Genomic DNA, 17,796 nt, shown 5'->3' on the forward strand with positions numbered 1-17,796 from the left:
AAGTGGAGCTGCCGGGATTAGAACCAGCGCCCATATGGGATCCCGGGGCTTTCAAGGCGAGGACTTTAGCCGCTAGGCCACCATGCCAGGCCCAAATAAATCTTTTTTTTTTTAAAGCTAAACAAATGAACAAGCTACTTGAATTCTATACCCTGGCATCAGGTACATCAAATTAGCCTAACGTGGAGAAAATAAAAAGGTGAAAATGTTTGAGTCAGGATTTTGTTTTTGTTATAAAGATAACCGGTGACGATTAGATGTTGAAGTGGGCATCCCTTGCTTTGTGCTCAGTGTTTAGTTAGATTTGAACAGTTCTCTTTTACAGATGAAAACCTTGTGGTTTGGAGTGTTAACTGCCTCAATCAGTGTTTTCTGACTGTGGTAGTGAGAATTTGGATACAATTCTGATTCCCAAATGCTTCTTTTTTCTCTTATATTCTGCCTATTGTAATGTAAGGGGAGAGATACTGTAACTGTTATTAAAGATCTGTGATCAATACCTTCACTCATTGGTTGTTTCAAGGCATGTCAAATGGATGTAGTACCATCTTGCAGATAAGGAAAGAGAAGCACGGAATGGGCAGTGGTTTGGCATGACCGAGGCAGTGCACTGGCAGAACCTGCTCTCCAAGTCAGGGCCTGAGGTTTTGACTTTGCTGTCTTCCATTTTACCTCAACCTTTGTTTTAGTTTAAAACCATACATACATTATTTTTTCTCTATTATTTTTAATCTATTAATTAGATTTCTATCTCCCAGTAAAAACATGGTTTTTTTTTTTTTTTTAACTAGAGAAAGTAAGACTTGTGAAGCTAATGTGATTCTGATAAATCTCAATATTTTATGTTGGTGAAAAGTATAGAAAATCCTCGTTTGCATTAACAGCATAGTAATCGTAGGAGTTAGAGCCTCACTTTCTCTTTGTGCTTTAGAGGAGGAATGTGAATGGTGCTCAGAGTTGGAATAAGAAGATAACAGGGAGCGGTCTTAGGCTTCAGTTAGGGATTTTTATTTTTTATATTTCAAAAGGTTTATTTTATTTTTACTTGAAAGCCAGAGCTACAGAGAGACACACAGAGAGAGATCTTCATCCACTGGTTCACTCCTCAAATAGCCACAGTAGCCAGATCTGGGAGCCAAGAGCTTCTTTCAGTATCTGTGCTGTTGACGTGAGTAGCAGTAGCTTCTTCCAGGTTTCCCATACGGTTGCAGAGGCCAACCTCTTATGCCATCTGCTGCTGCTTGTCCAGTCGATGAGCAGGGAGCTGCATCAGAAGTAGAGCAGCCTGGACTTGAACTGCCAGTTCTATGGAGGCCAACACTTCAGGCCAAGCTTGCTATGCCACCATGCCAGCCCCCGTTTAGGAATTTTTAAATTGTTATTAGAAATTCATTTTCTAATATCCAATACCACTTCCCCCAAATACGTGTGTGTGTGTGTGTGTGTGTGTGTGTGTGTGTGTATATATATATATATATATTCTGAATAAGGGGGTTACGAGAAATAAAATATATTTATATACATGTTAGGCTAATCTGACTGATGCCAGGGTATGGAATTCATGTAGCTTGTTCATTTGTTTAGCTTTTTTTTTTAAAAAAGGTTTAATTATTTTTGATTGGAAAGAATTTGTACTTTGTTAGGTCCTTGAAAATTTGTTAATGATATAGGCCTTCTTCTTAGAAAAATGTTACATACCCACTTGCATGTAATGTTAAATATGTAAACTCATGCACAAATATAATTATTCTTGAGAAAAACACATTTACTTAGAATTGAATTTGTAGTTTTTCCTGCAAAAATAGTTCCTCTCAAATATTAATAGAGATGAATATACACCAAGTGATTTCCGCATAACACTTGAGTGCAGCCATGATGGAGGAGACAGATGACTGCCTCACACTGCAGCCTCACCCGTCAACACTTCCACAGTAGCCTTTCACGATGCTAAACAAGAACAAATTGCTTTCCTGTTGTCATCTTCCTCTTCGCTGTCATCACTTTCAAACACTGTTGTAAAACGTTATGGACTGTCACTACTAGACAACGCATACACAACACAGAGAGGCTGATGAGTAGATTGTAGAGAAAGTTTCTTATAGATAAAACATGATTTTTCTGTTATGTCTTAAAGCTGTTGAATTGTCTTATTTCTCACTGAAGCCACATTATCTAGTAATGACAGTTTTATCCCTGCCTTCTTTCTTACTTTCCAAGCAATATTAATAACAGTTTATCTTTAGAGAAAGTCTTCCCTTTTCCAAATCAATGTATTGACAAGACACGGTTCAGTCCCAAGTTAGGCAAGGAGACGCACTTGGGTCATGCAGCCTCTCATTGCACAGATGGTGACTTTTCAGCGCCATCTGCTCACTGTTTCTTCACAGCCACTTACAACTTCTCCCCCTCCCTGAGGGCTGAATAGAAAAAATAGGAGAAAAGCTGGGAAGACCTACTTTTAGAGTTCCTGGAAGTTAGCTGCTCTTTCCCCACACTTTTCCCTACCATCCAATAAAGGTTATGGTTGTTATAAATATTCTATCGTTCGCTTACACAGGCCCTTGTTTCGTATTTCTTGGTTTAAGTAATATGCATTTCACAAGTAACAGGAAAACAAGATTATGTTAGTCTACTGCGTATGCTCAGAAAAAAAATAATCACATAAAGCAATCTGTTCTTTTTCTTCCTTTAGATTTGTAGGAGAAGCCTCAGTAGCCTGCTTATCCTTTTAATTAAATGCTGAATTGTTGGCTACTTCTCGTGTAGGAGGCACCTTGTAGTCATCCCTTCTGATATTAAACAGATGGAAAGATAATAGTTGAAAATTAGCCCTGCAGCATGCATAGTGAGACGTGTTCAAAGCTGGCAGAAACATTAGTTCACGACCTTGACAAATCCTTCCTAATTTTTCTTTGTGAGCTCCTTGTTCTTTTTGTTTCTGGTAAGAACTTTACGTACTGGAACGGGGGAAGGTTCAGGTCAGGCTGTGTGATTGTCACCTGTGATGCACACAGTTTTCCTTATCTGCTTCATGACACTACGTAGAAGAGTGAAGGAAGACTGATATGACTGTTACACTGTGTATTTATGTTCAGAAGGTCAGGACTGTTAAAGAGTTTGCTTAAAATTGTCTTGAATTACGTGCTCTTTTTGTTGACAATGCAGATTGAATGCTTGCTTTTTTTCTCTAGTTATTTTTTTTGTCTCTTCATTTTCACGTGTATGTGTGGTAGATAATTTTCTGATCATTGGTGTGAATATTTTGCTTGAAGCTTAGAGCAAGTTTGCCTCTTAAATACTTTGTGTGATATTCACATCTTATGTGGATCCCTTCCTGTCTTGCTATTGAGTCGTTTTCCAGCCTGTAGCATCCTCTTAAATGATGTTTGAAAACAGAGTTGGCATGTTTGTTGCCTATCACATCCAGCATAGATTATAGAATTGGGTAAGAGGCAGTGACACCTTGAACAAATGTTCAGTTACATAAATCTGAGGCAAGTACTTGAGGTGTCCATTGCTCAGATGCAGTACTCACCTTAGTATTGTTTATTTATTCTTTAGGATATAAGTGTTAAAATTTGAGGAGTTTACTTTTATAGTCACTTTTATTTTTTACCTTTAAAAATAGCTTTTAATAGAATGTTACCTCTCTTTACCTCTTCTGTCCAGGCTTTTTCAAGTGTAGCACTCAAAACAAATGGATAGTGTTTCTCTTTAAGGGAAGATTATGTTCCTGAGGAGAAATTTCAAGGTACAATTTGTAATGCCTTAACAATCTACAAGTGTTGTTTTACTTTTGGTTTAGGGAGTAATTACTTTAAGCATAACATAATATCTTATGTGTTATGATTTTGTCTGAGAAATTCTGCTCATTAGGACTCCCGCTGGCCTCTTAGGCAGCTTTGCGCAGAGTAGAAGGTGCCTTTCCTGAAGGCACGAGGCACCCCAAAGAAAGGCAGCGGTTGGTGAGCAGCGTAATCGCGTCTCAGCCCCCGCTCAAGCCCAGCCAGGCCCTCTGAGACAGCAGGCGACGTGTTGCCCCTTGTGACCTGAACTTGGTGTTCTGAACCTGGAATTCAGTTGGATTTATTTTGAGAAGTCCATTATAGTAAAAGCAGCTAGCATTTATCTATTTTTATTTTTACAAATTATGTGTATTAAAACTAAAAGAACAAGAAAAGAGGCAAAGTGTTATTTCTTTTAGCATCTTCTATAAACCAATTGTAAGTATTCTTTGTGCCAAATACAGTTTTAAATATTTAAATATTCTTGTATATTTTTATATGATGTCTTACTTTAAATTTTATTGCTGAATAACTGACTGTCTACTTAGATATTCTTTAATTTTGAATTGAGAACTACTAGAATATTTCCCATAATAATTACAGCATTCTGATCCCATAATTAATGCTAGCATGCCATTGCTTTGTATTTGTCCAGTACTTTGTTTTAACTGTAAGTTTTGTAATTAAACTGTTGGTTTTGCCCACTTCTACAGGTACTTTGGTCTGGGAAGCCCTATGGTTCATCTCGAAGTATCGTAAGGAAGATCGGTACTAATTTATCTCTGATTCAGTGCCCAAGAGTTCAGTTTCAGGTATAATTTATTATTACTATTTATTATTATTATTGTATTAATGTGTGCATTAAGAAAAATGGGAAAGATGGTTTTAACAGTGTTTGATTTTGAACCTTTTTCTTTGTTGATGCCAACTATCAATACAAGGATTAAAGACCACAGTAAAGTCTTTCTGATTTTAGTTCATCTGTGGAGTGATTATCCAAGACATTTATCCTTCATAAGAGTGCAAATGTGAACAATTGTTAATTCCTAAGTGACCTCACGACATAGATCTATGTACATTTATACATACATATATATTTAGGTGCTATTTTATCTAGTTTTTATATGTTTGTACAGCCACTCTGGTCCCCTAGTTTGTTGCTGTTTTGAAAATGTCATATAACTTGCTTTTGCCACAACTGGTTTCAGTCTGAGCATTTATTGTAAAATTCATTGACATGGAGGTAACTGCAGTTCCCTGAATGAGGTGGCAGTCAGACTCTGAATTAGGAGTCATGTCAAACACTTAAGTCTCAGTATTCTCCTCTAGTGCAAAATCTGGAGCTAGTCTATTGTTTGCTTGATGTATTAGTGTTCTGTTCTATGATTTGTTTCATTTTTAAGAGATTTATTTATTTATTTGAGAGTCAGACTTACAGAGAGAGGTACAGCTTACTTGATGGATGTTCACCACAGCCCAAACTGGGCCAGTCCAAAATCAGGAGCTTCATCCAGGTTTTCCACGCAGGTGCCAGGAACAAATTGGGTGTCTTCTGCTGCTTTTCCCAGATCATTATCAGGGAGCTGGATCAGAAGTGGAACAAGCGGACTAGGGAACAGCACCCATGTTGGACACCTCCCATCGCAGGCGCCGACTTTACTCGTTCTGCCGTATCACCAGCCCCTTGATTGGCATTTTTTGTCCTGTATTGTTATTACTATTATTGTGTTAGAAATAGATCACCTGGTTCTTATTTTTTGGTTATTCTCTGATAGTCAAGATAAAACTTTTCATTTCAACATTTAATAATATAAACCCAACAGACACTTGTATCAGTTTGAAATAATAGATTCGCATGTGGAGATGTGAAACATTTATTTAACTTATCATTTAGAAGCTCAAAATGCCTGTCCCCCTGCATGTTTATTCGAAGTTATGTTGTACTATACATTACTTTTCTTGGTGGGGGTAGGAACCCATTTGGAAGCGAGTAGCAGAAATGCATTTTTGTAGACTGACTGCAGTGTTTATTGATGTTCATAGTCCCGCTCACAGATTGATTAGTTAAGCCTTTGTGTATCACTGTAGAAATTGATAGATTGGAACTTTATGAGAAGTAATTTTTGTTAAACTGTAGCTTTTAGAAACTTCAGAGAAAAATATGGTTTTATATGACTCAAACACAGTTTCAGAGAATTTAATTCATTTGGAACTAAATTATTGTTAGCTTTGTTTGCCAAATTCCTTCAAATAACTGTTAACTCTTTTTGACAGCTTATTCTGGTAACTTGTTAAGACAACTTTTTGATAGTTGAGTTGCATTGAAATGTTTTGTTTGTCAGTCCTACTAGTTGTAGGAGAAATTTGTTTTTCCATTTGTGTTCATGTAGATAGATACATGTAAAAAAACCATGAAAATACGAAGCATTTTCTGAACACATCTCACTTCTGCCTTATTAGTGCAGTGAAATGTTAGGACCAAGTGTATTTACCTGATTGGACTCTGTTGTTCAGTGTTGTCATTAGCCACTGAAATGGCATGCACACAAAGAGTGTTGGTTTAGGGCAGGGATTGCTTTTACAAAGAGACATGTTAACTTAAGGAAAGTACTGGTGACCTACTGGAGAATATGACCTGAGACAGAAGACATTTGTTTATAGTGAGATTTTTATTCTTCAACATCAGTATTAAAATGTTTGCTACCTTAGCTAGATGTTTTAAATGTATTATTTCTCCTTGTTGTTTTCTTCTTTATCTGAAACATTAAGAAAAAGTAGGTTGAGAAATATAGAGTGCTGTTTACTTTTTAAAGATGTATTTATTTATTTGAAAGACACTGATTGGCGAAGAAAGAGAGATCTTTTGTTTGCTGGAAGATCTAAATGCCCCACATTAGGCAAACTGGACCAGGCTGAGTCCAGGAGCCAGGAATTTCATCTGGGTCTCTAATGTAGGTGGTCCAAAGTACTTGGACTGTCCTCCACTCCCTTCCCAGGTGCATTAGCAGGAGGCTGAATGGGGGACAGCGGAGCCTGAACTTGAACCAGCACTCTCATAGGAGATGTAGGTATGTGTTGCAAGCAGCCTTAACATGCTGCACCATTGCACTTGCCCTTTAGACACAGTCTAATGAAATTCAAAATGCATTTTTGCCGTTTTTATAGCTCCTTCAGGTTACTCCTTGATATGGAGCAGTGTAGCTGGATAATCTTGGCATCCAAAATGGGCAACTGGGGAACCACTGTGGTCCCCAAAGAGAGCAATAACCATTATAATAAGACCAGATTCAGGTCAGAATGACATGTTATATATGTCTATTGAAATGTTATATTGTACTTCATAAATAAATACAATTAATATGTATCAGAGTAAGAAATTTTACTTAAGAAAAAATCTTGCCTCCAAAGGAAAAGTCAAATTAAACTGAGCGTACGACATTTATGGGAATTAGGTAGTCACTCCCTCATTTGCCTAGGTGATGTCCATGTCTCTTGTAGGATCATCTTGAGACATTGCTTCCTTTTCTTTTCTTCCTGTGCTGTTGACTTGTACTTCCATTTCTTTCCTAGGACCAACATCATAAGCAGTAGTGCAGCTGTGTAACCCAAAACAGTTTGACTTTTACAATTTTTTTGAACGATTTATTTTTTTTATTCAAAATGCAGAGTTATAGAGCAGAGGAGAAACAATGCTAGGGGGGTCTTCATCTACTGTTTCATTCCCCAAATGGTCACAATGAAGGGGGCTAAGGTGGTTCAAATCCAGTAGCCAGGAGTGTCTTCTGGGTCTCCCGTGTGGGTGCAGGGGTCCAAGGACTTGAGTCATCTTCTGCTGCTTTCTCAGACATATTAGCAGGGAACTGGATCAGAAGTGGAGCAGCTAAGACTCTTGACAGGCACCCATTTGGCATACTGTTATAGTGTTACAGGCAGAGGCTTAATACGCTATGTCACTGTGCCAGCCCCACTTCTGAAATCTTAAACTTCAGAGTTATGCTTTCTTGGCAGAGAATACTAGTAACTGGTACTAATGTGTTTTATAAAACATTACATTGGATCTTCTGATATTTTCATTCAAAATATTTCAAGCTTTATACATTTATGTTTTACTTCTGGGCATTTTATTAAATGAATCAGTTTGCTTGGCATAGTTTTACATTACCAGAATATTTAAAATTGAATAAAGTTGCTTTTGTAGGATTCCTGAAATATAGTGGTATTCAGGATAATTTATATTGTTTCAAATGGTAAAGTGAACATCGAAAGGTGTGAAAATACAGTGCTATTAAGTTCTCATTTGGATGAAATATGATTAAAAATTTTTTTCTCTCTTCCCTTTTGTTTTCTTTCCTACTAACAATAGCCTTAGTAGGACAGGACCTTGCTGAGAACCTGCAGTAAGTTGGCCTTTTCTCTCCCAGAGCTGCTGTCGGTCACCCATGCATGTCAGTAGTGCTGTCTGCTTCATGCTTCCAGGAACAACTTGCTCTTATTCTCGTCTACCATTGGTGACTTGGCCTTGGTTTCCACTACACGGAGTGGGTTGTCCTGGAAATTGTCCTTTCCATTCCATGCTTACGTCTCTCAGTGAATGCTTTCCTCAGGAACAACTGAATGAGGTGTAAAAAAAAAAAAAGAATTATTTTTTAATTTTGCCTTGTGAATGAGCTGAATACATACGTCAAAACTACTTTGGATGCAGGATGTCAAGTAGAAATGATGCAGATCGTGACAGCATCATTAACATTTTTGTCTCTGGGGGCACTTACCATGAACGTGAGATTATTGTGAAGCCTAACTAAAGCTTTACTAGTATTGAAAACCAAGTTCTTGGGGGTAATTATGTTTTTTTGTTTGCTTGTCTTTTAAGATTTAGAAAGAGAGAGTGGCAGAGATCTTGCAGACACTCCCCAGGTGACTGCAACAGCCAGGGCAGAGCTGGACTGAAGCTGGGAGCCCAGAGCTTCTTCCAGGTCTCCCACATAGGTGGCAGGGACGTGAACACCTGGGCCATCTTCCCTTTTGCTTTTCCCATCCTATTAGAAAAGAGCTAGATCTGAAGTGGAGCACTGGGACATGAACTAGTGCCCATGTAAGGTGTTGGCATTGCAACAGCAGCTTTATGTGCTGTGCTATGATACTAGCCCCACAGTTAGGTTTTGGTTTTGCTATATTGAAGTTTGTACAAAAAGAACATTTTGTGTCATTGAGTAAACTATTTACACATACAATATTGAAATATGTTGATCCTATGAAAGCCCTGAGAATGGATTAACTTCTCTGTCTTTGAGAATGTATTCTTAGAAAATAGTACTTCACTTCTCTATTAATATTTCAGAAGAAAAAGTGATATTTGTAACTGTCATGGGAAAGTATGGAGTTGTAACGTCAGATAGGAACTGTTGGAGCACTTAGATCCTTGAGCAGATATAATACCCATTATCAAGTTATGTAAGATACTTACTTGTTAAATATTTGAAAGTTTCTTTTCCTAATTCCATTGTTATGTCTGTTTTTGCCTGGGAGTTATAGACATATTTCATTTCCTGTTTCACTTGCCTGCCAGCATGGCTTCCCCAAAGGGCATAATTGAGTCATTATTAGATACTTGAGTTTCTGGGTAAATTATTAAAATGTCATTTTAATGCTTTTTATGCAGTTGGTAATGTTATGCAACTGATATGAAAACGAGTGCACCTGCTAATACTGATAACTTTGGTTTGACTTTTATTCTTTTTTTTTGCTATATTTTTATTTTGAATTTTTGAATTTTGTGGTACCATTTCATATATCCTGGGATTCCCCTCCAAACTCTCACCGCCCAACAGATTTTCCCCATGTTGCTATGATACCATAATCCTTCATAATGAGTCATAATTCCATCAGTCTGTTATTTAAGTGTGCCCCCAACATTGCTGGTACAGACAGTGTCAGACAATCCAGTATCCCATTGTCTACACATTTCCAACAGTTTCATTGGGAATCCATCTTTTGTCTGGAAGCAGGGATGCATGTTGCATTGTACCCCCACATCTGGATTTGGTAGACCCCAGTACTCCATCACTGTGCATTTCCATAACTGAGAAGCCATGAAACAAGGTCAATAACTGGTATGAATTAGATCAACAGCCACAACAACAACAGCAAATTATAGCACCATGAAAAAACATGCCACTGAGTAATCAACACATGGGTGACAAAAAGGAAACACAAAAGTCTCTTGAGAAAAATGATGCCACTGTGTAATCCATGAGCCAGTGATGAATTTGACAAGAGGAAAGAAAGTATTTGAAATAAATGAAACTGAAATGAAAAACATCAAAACACATGGGATGCAGCAAAAAAAAAAAAAAAAAAAAAAACAGTATGGATCGGGTTATTGAAGTTACACTTTCCATGATGATTTCCTTTTATCAGAGAGAATATATGTTATTTGTTCTTTCATGAATGACTCATTTCACTGAGTGGTCTCTAGTTGGGACCACCTAGTTGTAAATGGCATAATTTTGTTCTTCTTAATAGCTGAATAATATTCCATGGAGTAGATGTACCACGGTTTCTTTAACCACTCTTCTTTGGAAGCACATCTGGATTGTTTCCATGTCTTTGCTATTGCAGATTGTATTGCTGCAAATATAGGATTACAGATCCCCTTCTTATATGCAGATTTCACTTCTATTGGGTATATTCCTAGGAGCAGGATAGCTAGGTCATATGGCAGATTTATTTGCAATTTTCCAAGCACTCTCCATACTGATTTCCACCATGGTTGAACTAGCCTACACTCCCACCAGCAGTGAAGGAGGGTGCCTTTCTCCCCACATCCACGCCAGCAGATGTTATTCGAGTTCTGAATGTAGGCCAGTCTCACTGGAGTTAGGTGGTACCTCAACGTGGTTTTCATTTGTATCTCTCTGATGGCTAGGGAGCCTGAGCATCTTTTCATGTTTGTTAGCCATTTGAATCTGTTCTTTTGAGAAATGTCTGTTCATTTTCTTTGCCCATTTTTTCACAGTTTTTGTTTTTTTTTTTTTTTTTTTTTTTTTTTTTCTGTCCCTGGGTTTCTGAAGCTCTTTGGAAATCCTGGATATTGGTCTCCTATCACTTGTGTAGAATGCAAAAATTTTCTTCCGTTCTGTTGGTTGCTTCCTCAGTTTGTTAATTTTTTCCTTTGCTGTACAGAAGCTTTTTAGTTTGATGTAGTCCCGTTTGTTCATTTTGGCTTTGATTGCCTTTGCTTTTGATGTCTTTTGTAAGAAGTCTTTCCCTGTTGCTATGTCTCGGAGAGTGCTTCCTATGTTTTCCTTTAATAGTTTGATGGTTTCTGGGTGTAGACTTAGGTCCCTGATCCATTTAGAGCTGATTTTGGTATACTGTGACAGTATACAAAAAAAAACTTTGGTTCAATTTTTATGTATTTTTTTTTTAAGATTTATTTGTTTTTATTGGAGAGGCAGATATACAGAGAGGAGGAGAGACAGAGAGGAAGATCTTCCGTCCGGTGGTTCACTCCCCAAGTAGAAGCAATGGCTGGAGCTGAGCCAATTCGAAGCCAGGAGCCAGGAACTTCTTTCTGGGTCTTCCATGCAGGTGCAGGGCCCCAAAGCTTTGGGCCATCCTCAACTGCTTTCCCAGGCCACAAGCAGGGAGCTGGATGGGAAGCAGGGCAGCCTGGATTAGAACTGGCACCCATATGGGATGCCGGCACATTGAAGGTGAACACTTTAGCTGTTATGCTATCGTGCCGGGGATTTTTATTCTTAATACTACTTTAAAATTATTTTAATATTCACCTATGTTAGTGTTATGTCTTTGATGGGTATATTTTGCATTTAAGGAAGTAGCATTAAGCGTAACTTGGCAAAGAGAGCACAGATTTGAACAATGCAGGGGGGCCCCAGTAGCACCTTCCTACTAAACACATTACTGAGTAAATTTACCTTTTTAAAAGAATTTACTTATTTTTCTCATGAAGACAGATTGACATATCTTCCATCCACTGGATCATTCTCCAAATGACCACAACGGCCGGAGTTGAGCTGAAACAAAGAGCTCTCTCTGGCTCTCCCAAATGTGTGCAGGGTCCCAAGGCTTTGGGCCAGCCTCCTTTGCTTTCCCAGGTCACACTCAGGGAGCTGGAAGGGAGGTGGAGTAGCTGGGACACAAACTGGTACCTGTATGGGATGCTGCTGATTTCAGGCAGAGAATTAGCCAATTGAGTCGTCATAGTCACACTAAACACATTTTTCTTGGCCTTTTACTGTTTTTCCCCAGTGTAAGTTTGAGTTGTTTTTCTGTTTTATTTAAGATTCATTATAACTTTTAAGGGAGTATTATATTAATTTGGTAATTCTTATGTTAAAACTTTTTCTGGCCGTCTGACTGTATTATACATCTAATAAAATCAACTTTATTCCTATTAAATTATTTTTGCAGTTTTTTTCAGGTCATACATGCTATTTTTTTTGTTTTTATTTCCAAATATTCCTTCCCTTCCTCCATGTGTTTATGTTTGCTAGAATTCTGTTATGCTGTTTGCAATTTTTCATTCTTTAATAGTAAGCTAAAAATTGAAATCTTTAGGGAATTTAAAAAATATTTAAACAGTATAACAATATAATAACATACACACTTATATATACAACGCTACAATAACATAGACATATTGTGGTCATTTAAAAATATTCCTAGTTTTAACACAGATTGTCATTGTTTTTTCTTACAATTTCCTGCTCCCAAATTTCTTTTCTTTTTTTCTTTTCTTTTTTTTTTTATACTGCATCACTTCAGAACAAAGTAGTTTCTGATGCTTGGATTGCAAACTTTTTCCATTTTAAGATAGAATTTTCTAAGTTAAGTAGCAAAATTAAAAATAGAATAGAGGTGAATTATCCTTTACAGATTGTGTATGACTCATGATTTCATTCAGGGAGCTCTTTAATGGAAATGCAGACATCACTCATGTGTTTCTAATACCAGAGCTGATGATTTTCATTTAGGTGAATTAAAAAGTCCAAAGATTTCATACCAGATAAAGAACTTTTCCTGTTTATAACTTACAGCTCACCAGTCAAACAGCGGAGTGGAGCCCCAGCCCAGGAGAGGATGCGGTGGCCTCTTTCGCGGATGTTGGCTGGGTCGCCAGAGAAGAGGGGGAATGTTCAACAAGACTGAGGTTGGTCTGGAAGGCTGTCGGAACTGAACTGCAGTATGTTGTTTTAAAGGATTATAGGCTTGCAGTACTTTGTTTTAATAGCTTAATCTGATATCTAGTAATTAACCCATCTTTTTTGTTCAGTTTTTTCTTTTTAATTAGTTTATTTTTGTATGAAAGGTAGGTTTACACGTAGAGAAGAAAAGTCAAAGTTGTGCCATCTGCTGGTTCACTCCCCATGGTCACAATAGCTGAAGCTGGGCTGGTCTGAAGCCAGGAGCCAGGTGTTTCTTTCTGGGTCTCTTACGTGGAGGGAGGGGCCCAGGCAGTTGGGCCATGTTCTGCTGCTTTCCCAGGCATGTTAGCAGAGAACTGGATCTAAGTGGAACAGCTAGGACTTGAACTAGCGCCCGTATGAATTAGCGCCACAAGTGGAGGTTTGACCTACTATGTCTTAGTGCTGACTCCTTTTCTGTTTATTTTTAAGACCAGGCTCCTAGAGACATGTAATAATTTATATTTGTATGTAAATAATACAGTAAATATTTATGATGTAATTATGATATAAATCCTTATGGAATATAGGAGTAGCGTTTCTATGTTTTCGAAGTATACATCCTGTTATGAGACCAAAAAGAACTGTTGTGTGTTTACATCAATACAGTACTGATAATGGCAGATAAATTGGTCTGGATGATGAAAGGGAATTGGGTTGTGATTCAAGGGCAATTATACAGTTGCTTGTATTTTATTTAAAAGAGCCTGAATAGAGACAACAGATTGAACATAATGAAGTTATTTCACGTTATTACATGCTCTGCATCCTCACCAGACGTAAATGATGTAGTGATAAAACAAGGCAGAATTCTTGTAGTCAAGGAATACTTGGAGTGCTAGAAAAGATTAGAAAAGAAGTGAATGCAATCGTCATTGCAGACTCCAGTAATTCAAGAGGGCAGCCAGGGTGAGGGCGGGACAGTGCTGGGAGAAAGATCAGTGGGAAGGCTGTGTTCCAGGAAGGGGGAAGGACTCGTTTCAGGTAGTCAGAAAACATGGCACATTTGGGGTTACCAGCTGTCTCAGCAAGACAGAGAAAGGTAAGCTGTGGGAGATGCACATGGAAAATGGGGATAGGCTTAAGGAAATACACACTATGCTCCGAATGTTAGACCTTTTTCTGAAAGCGGAATGGAGCCGTGGAAGAAATTGAGCTGCATTAGCAATGTGATCAAATTTGTGTTGCAATAAAATTAACCTGTAGTCAGTATAAACAGTACGATGAAATCCAGGAGTTAGACAATTAATAGGTGAAAAGGTTGAAACTAAATGAGGGAGTTGGCAGAAGGTCAAAGCTCAGGAAGGAGTCAGAGGAATAGAAAAAAAATGTAGAAACATACTAGTTATGGAGGATAAGGAAAGGAGAGTTTAGGATGGCTGGATCATTAGGAATATCAGAAAATAGGTTTACTGATAGGCAGGATTAGGACGCAGTATTCCAGGCTGATGTCTGGGTTTTGTGTGACTTTCACATGACTGTAAAAACAGATTAAGGACACAGATACTTGTAAGAAAGGCTTGTGCTCTGTAACATGTAGATAGAATGGCTGAAAATGAAGGGTGCCCAAGGAGCACATATGGGACTTGAGCGTTTGCATTCTGAATGAAAGCAGCATTTGGAAATTTAGAAAAGAAGAAGTCAGTCCTCATTCAGAATTAACAAGCAGTGCAAGAGGTGAGACTCAGTAAATCAAAAAACTAGTGAGTTTCTATTTTTGTAGTTGGAGGATTATCATTAACTTTAGCAGGGGTCAAGTAGATATCAAGCAGGCCAAGAGCAAAGGAGGGTGTGACTTGAATGACAAGTGAAGTGAGAATGTAGCAGTAGATGCACGCAGACAGACCTAATTCCCCCCCCCGCCCCCGCCCCCACTGACACCACAGGGAAGACTGTAGGACCTGTATATTATTGCTAGGCAGTGCTGAAGGTTGTCACTCTCTGTGGGGCCCCTGTGATACCACTCCAGTTAGTGGCAGGGGCAGCTGCCGCCTTACTGTTGGATGGGAGTGATGGTACCACCATTTGTGGGGTGCCTTCTCGACACCAGCCTGTAGGCTTTCGGAGCTTATCATGCTGCTTGTCAGGGGCATCTCAGTTGGCCTCCGCTGTGTGGGCCCTAGTTTACTTCAGTAGTTTTGCCTGGAGTAGAGCATTTATTTTCTGTCTTGCTACACTGCCTCTTTGTTGATCCTTTGGATAAGAGAACAGGCTTGTGTTAAGGCTTTTTATTTTCTATAGCCCTTAGCATTTCTGGATTGTCAGCTTCTCCAGCATCCAAGACAAGTCAGCGAACCCTGCTGAATTGTTTTTTGGGTTTTGAAGTCCCCTCTCTGAGGTTCTCCAAGCACCTTTCAAGTTCTTCATGTGCTTGTTTTAAATACGGCATCCAGGGTTTTTAAGTGTAGTTAGTGGAAGAATAGGGAAAAGTCAGCTCTATCGTTTTCCTCAAACAAGAATTTTATCAAGGGATTTTAATAGCAGATCACATGTGTACAGTGAAGTGAGATGTGACCCAATGAATTAGCATACTGAAGGATTGTGGTGCCTTTGAGTTGGCATGTGGATATGGAGAGTAGGATTTTATCGGTAATATTGCAAATATTACTAATGGCAACGGGCTTTTGAAAAGGCACCTGGAAATACTGTAGGTGAAGGTACTCTGAATTTGAAAAAGAGAGAAGGAAATGCAAGAGCAAAGACCAGTTGGATTTGAGAGGTATCATAGAGGAAGAAGTCAACAAAATAGATAATGCAGTGCCCTCAGATTCCAACGTTTTTGATAGGTGTGTGACTTGGCTCACGTGACTGAGAAGAACCAGATGAACTTTATCTTTTGTACTAGGATGCTGTTTTGCTCTTTGTATTGATTGTGATACGGTGTAAATAAACTTTAGTCAGATGCCAAGGAAAGGTATTCTTCCCCTGTGGCCAATATTTATAAACAGGCTGCCAGATCCGTCTCACCATCTTTCTCTGTGTGGAAATGGTTCTTGAAAGGGCTGTATGTTGTTAGTCTCACATATTAGATAAGTAGTGGCATATTGCACAAGCAGCAGTAAATTTACCATGTATTTCAAACAATAGAACAAGATTGAAAGGAAGAGAATTGACAAGATTTTATTTTGTCTTGGAATTTATGTTAATGACATTTGTGTAGCAACTAAAATATCCTAGAATTGTGTCCCTGGGAAAATAGCACATTAGTGAGTCCTTCATAATTGGTTATTGTACAAGTGATTATCTCAGATATCCTTTTTTTTATTTGTAAATGAAAAGTGTTAATATTACCTTTACAAGAAAATTGTTTTCACCATTTCTTCCTCCCCTTTCCCACCTTCTGGTAGCCATCATTGTACTTTTTATGTATTCATTAAAAAAATTTATTTGGAGGCTGCAATGCCAGGTAAAGCTGCCACCTACAGTACGCATATGCTATAGGGGTGCTGGTTCGTGTCCTGGCTGCTTTGCTTCCAGCTCAGCTCCGTGCTAATGACCTGGACAAAGCAACAGCTGATGTGCCAAGTGTTTGGCCTCCTGCACCCATGTGGGAGACTTCAGTGAAGCTCCTGGCTCCTGGCTTTGGCCTGGCTCAGCCCTCGCTTGTTGCAGCCACTTAAATTGAACCAGTAGGTCGAAGAGCTCTGTGTCTTTCCTTCCCTCTCTGTCACTTTTTCAAATAAAGAAATAATAAATCTTTTTTTTTTTTTCCAGATGCCTTGACTTTTTCTTTTTTTTTAATCATTTATTATTTTTAATTCATTAATTACATTGTATTATGTGACACAGTTTCATAGGTACTTGGGTTCTCCCCACCCCTCCCCAAACCCTCCCACCATGGTGGATTCCTCCACCTTGTTGCATAACCACAGCTCAAGTTCAGCTGAGATTCCCCCATTGCAAGCGTATACCAAACATAGAGTCCAGCATCTTATTGTCCAGTCAAGTTCAACGGCTTCTTAGGTATACCCTCTCTGGTCTGAAAAACCCAGAGATGGAGATGGATTGCCTGATTGCTCCTCATCTGCTGATCCATTCCCGAAATGGACGTAGCAGCTAGGGCTGGTTCCGGCTGAGGTTAGGAGTTGGGACTCCATCTTGGTCTCCCACCAAGGTGGCAGGGACCTAAGAATTGGACATCTTTAACTGCTTTCCCAGGTGCATTGACAGGGAGCAGTAAAGAATTCGAGTTGCACTGTTTTCGACACCACGTGTGAGTGAGATCAGGTGATACTTGTCTTTCTGTGCTTCCCTGTGACGCTTAACAGAACAGCATCTGTTCCCGTCCATGTTGTTTCTATCCTTTTTATGGCCTAGTATTAATCCATTGTGTATATGAACCACGCTTTCCTTATCCCTCACCAGTGTGTAGATACTTAGGGCTCTTTACATTTCTGGGCTATTGTGAATAGTGCTGTAATAAACATAGCAGATGTCCCTTCAGTGTGACTTCATTTTCCTTGGTTAGATACCCAGTAATCAGATTGCTGGTTCTGTCTTTAGTTTTTTGATGAACTGCCTTACTGTTCTCCACAATAGCTTTACTAATTTGCACTCCCATCCACAGTGTCCAAGTGTCACTTTTGCTGCACGTACTCAACAATGCTTGCTTTTGTTTTCTTCGTAACAGCCTGAGGAGTTTAAGAGACCATGAAAAAAACAGTACAGTGGCATGGACAGTAAATCTTTTTTTTTTTTCTGTACACATCTTATTTCCTTTTGCATTAACAAAACTGCCTCAAAATAAGGGTATCATTTTTGTAAGTATTGACATTATGTGAAAGAACCAATATGACTAATAA

General features: G+C 38.6%; 1 protein-coding gene across 3 annotated transcripts in view; it reads left to right on the forward strand.

Annotated features, from left to right (window-relative positions):
- Positions 1-17,796, forward strand: part of MTFR1 (mitochondrial fission regulator 1) — a 49,629-nt gene that overhangs the window by 18,968 nt on the left and 12,865 nt on the right. For all 3 annotated transcript variants that reach the window (XM_058668679.1, XM_058668680.1, XM_058668682.1), the window contains exons 3-4: positions 4,499-4,597; positions 12,848-12,960. In XM_058668679.1, coding sequence (XP_058524662.1) covers positions 4,499-4,597; positions 12,848-12,960 — 212 coding nt within the window. The remainder of the gene's footprint in view (positions 1-4,498; positions 4,598-12,847; positions 12,961-17,796) is intronic.

This window comes from Ochotona princeps, chromosome 9 (genome assembly GCF_030435755.1).
Source record: "Ochotona princeps isolate mOchPri1 chromosome 9, mOchPri1.hap1, whole genome shotgun sequence".
Classification (NCBI taxonomy): Eukaryota; Metazoa; Chordata; class Mammalia; order Lagomorpha; family Ochotonidae; genus Ochotona; species Ochotona princeps.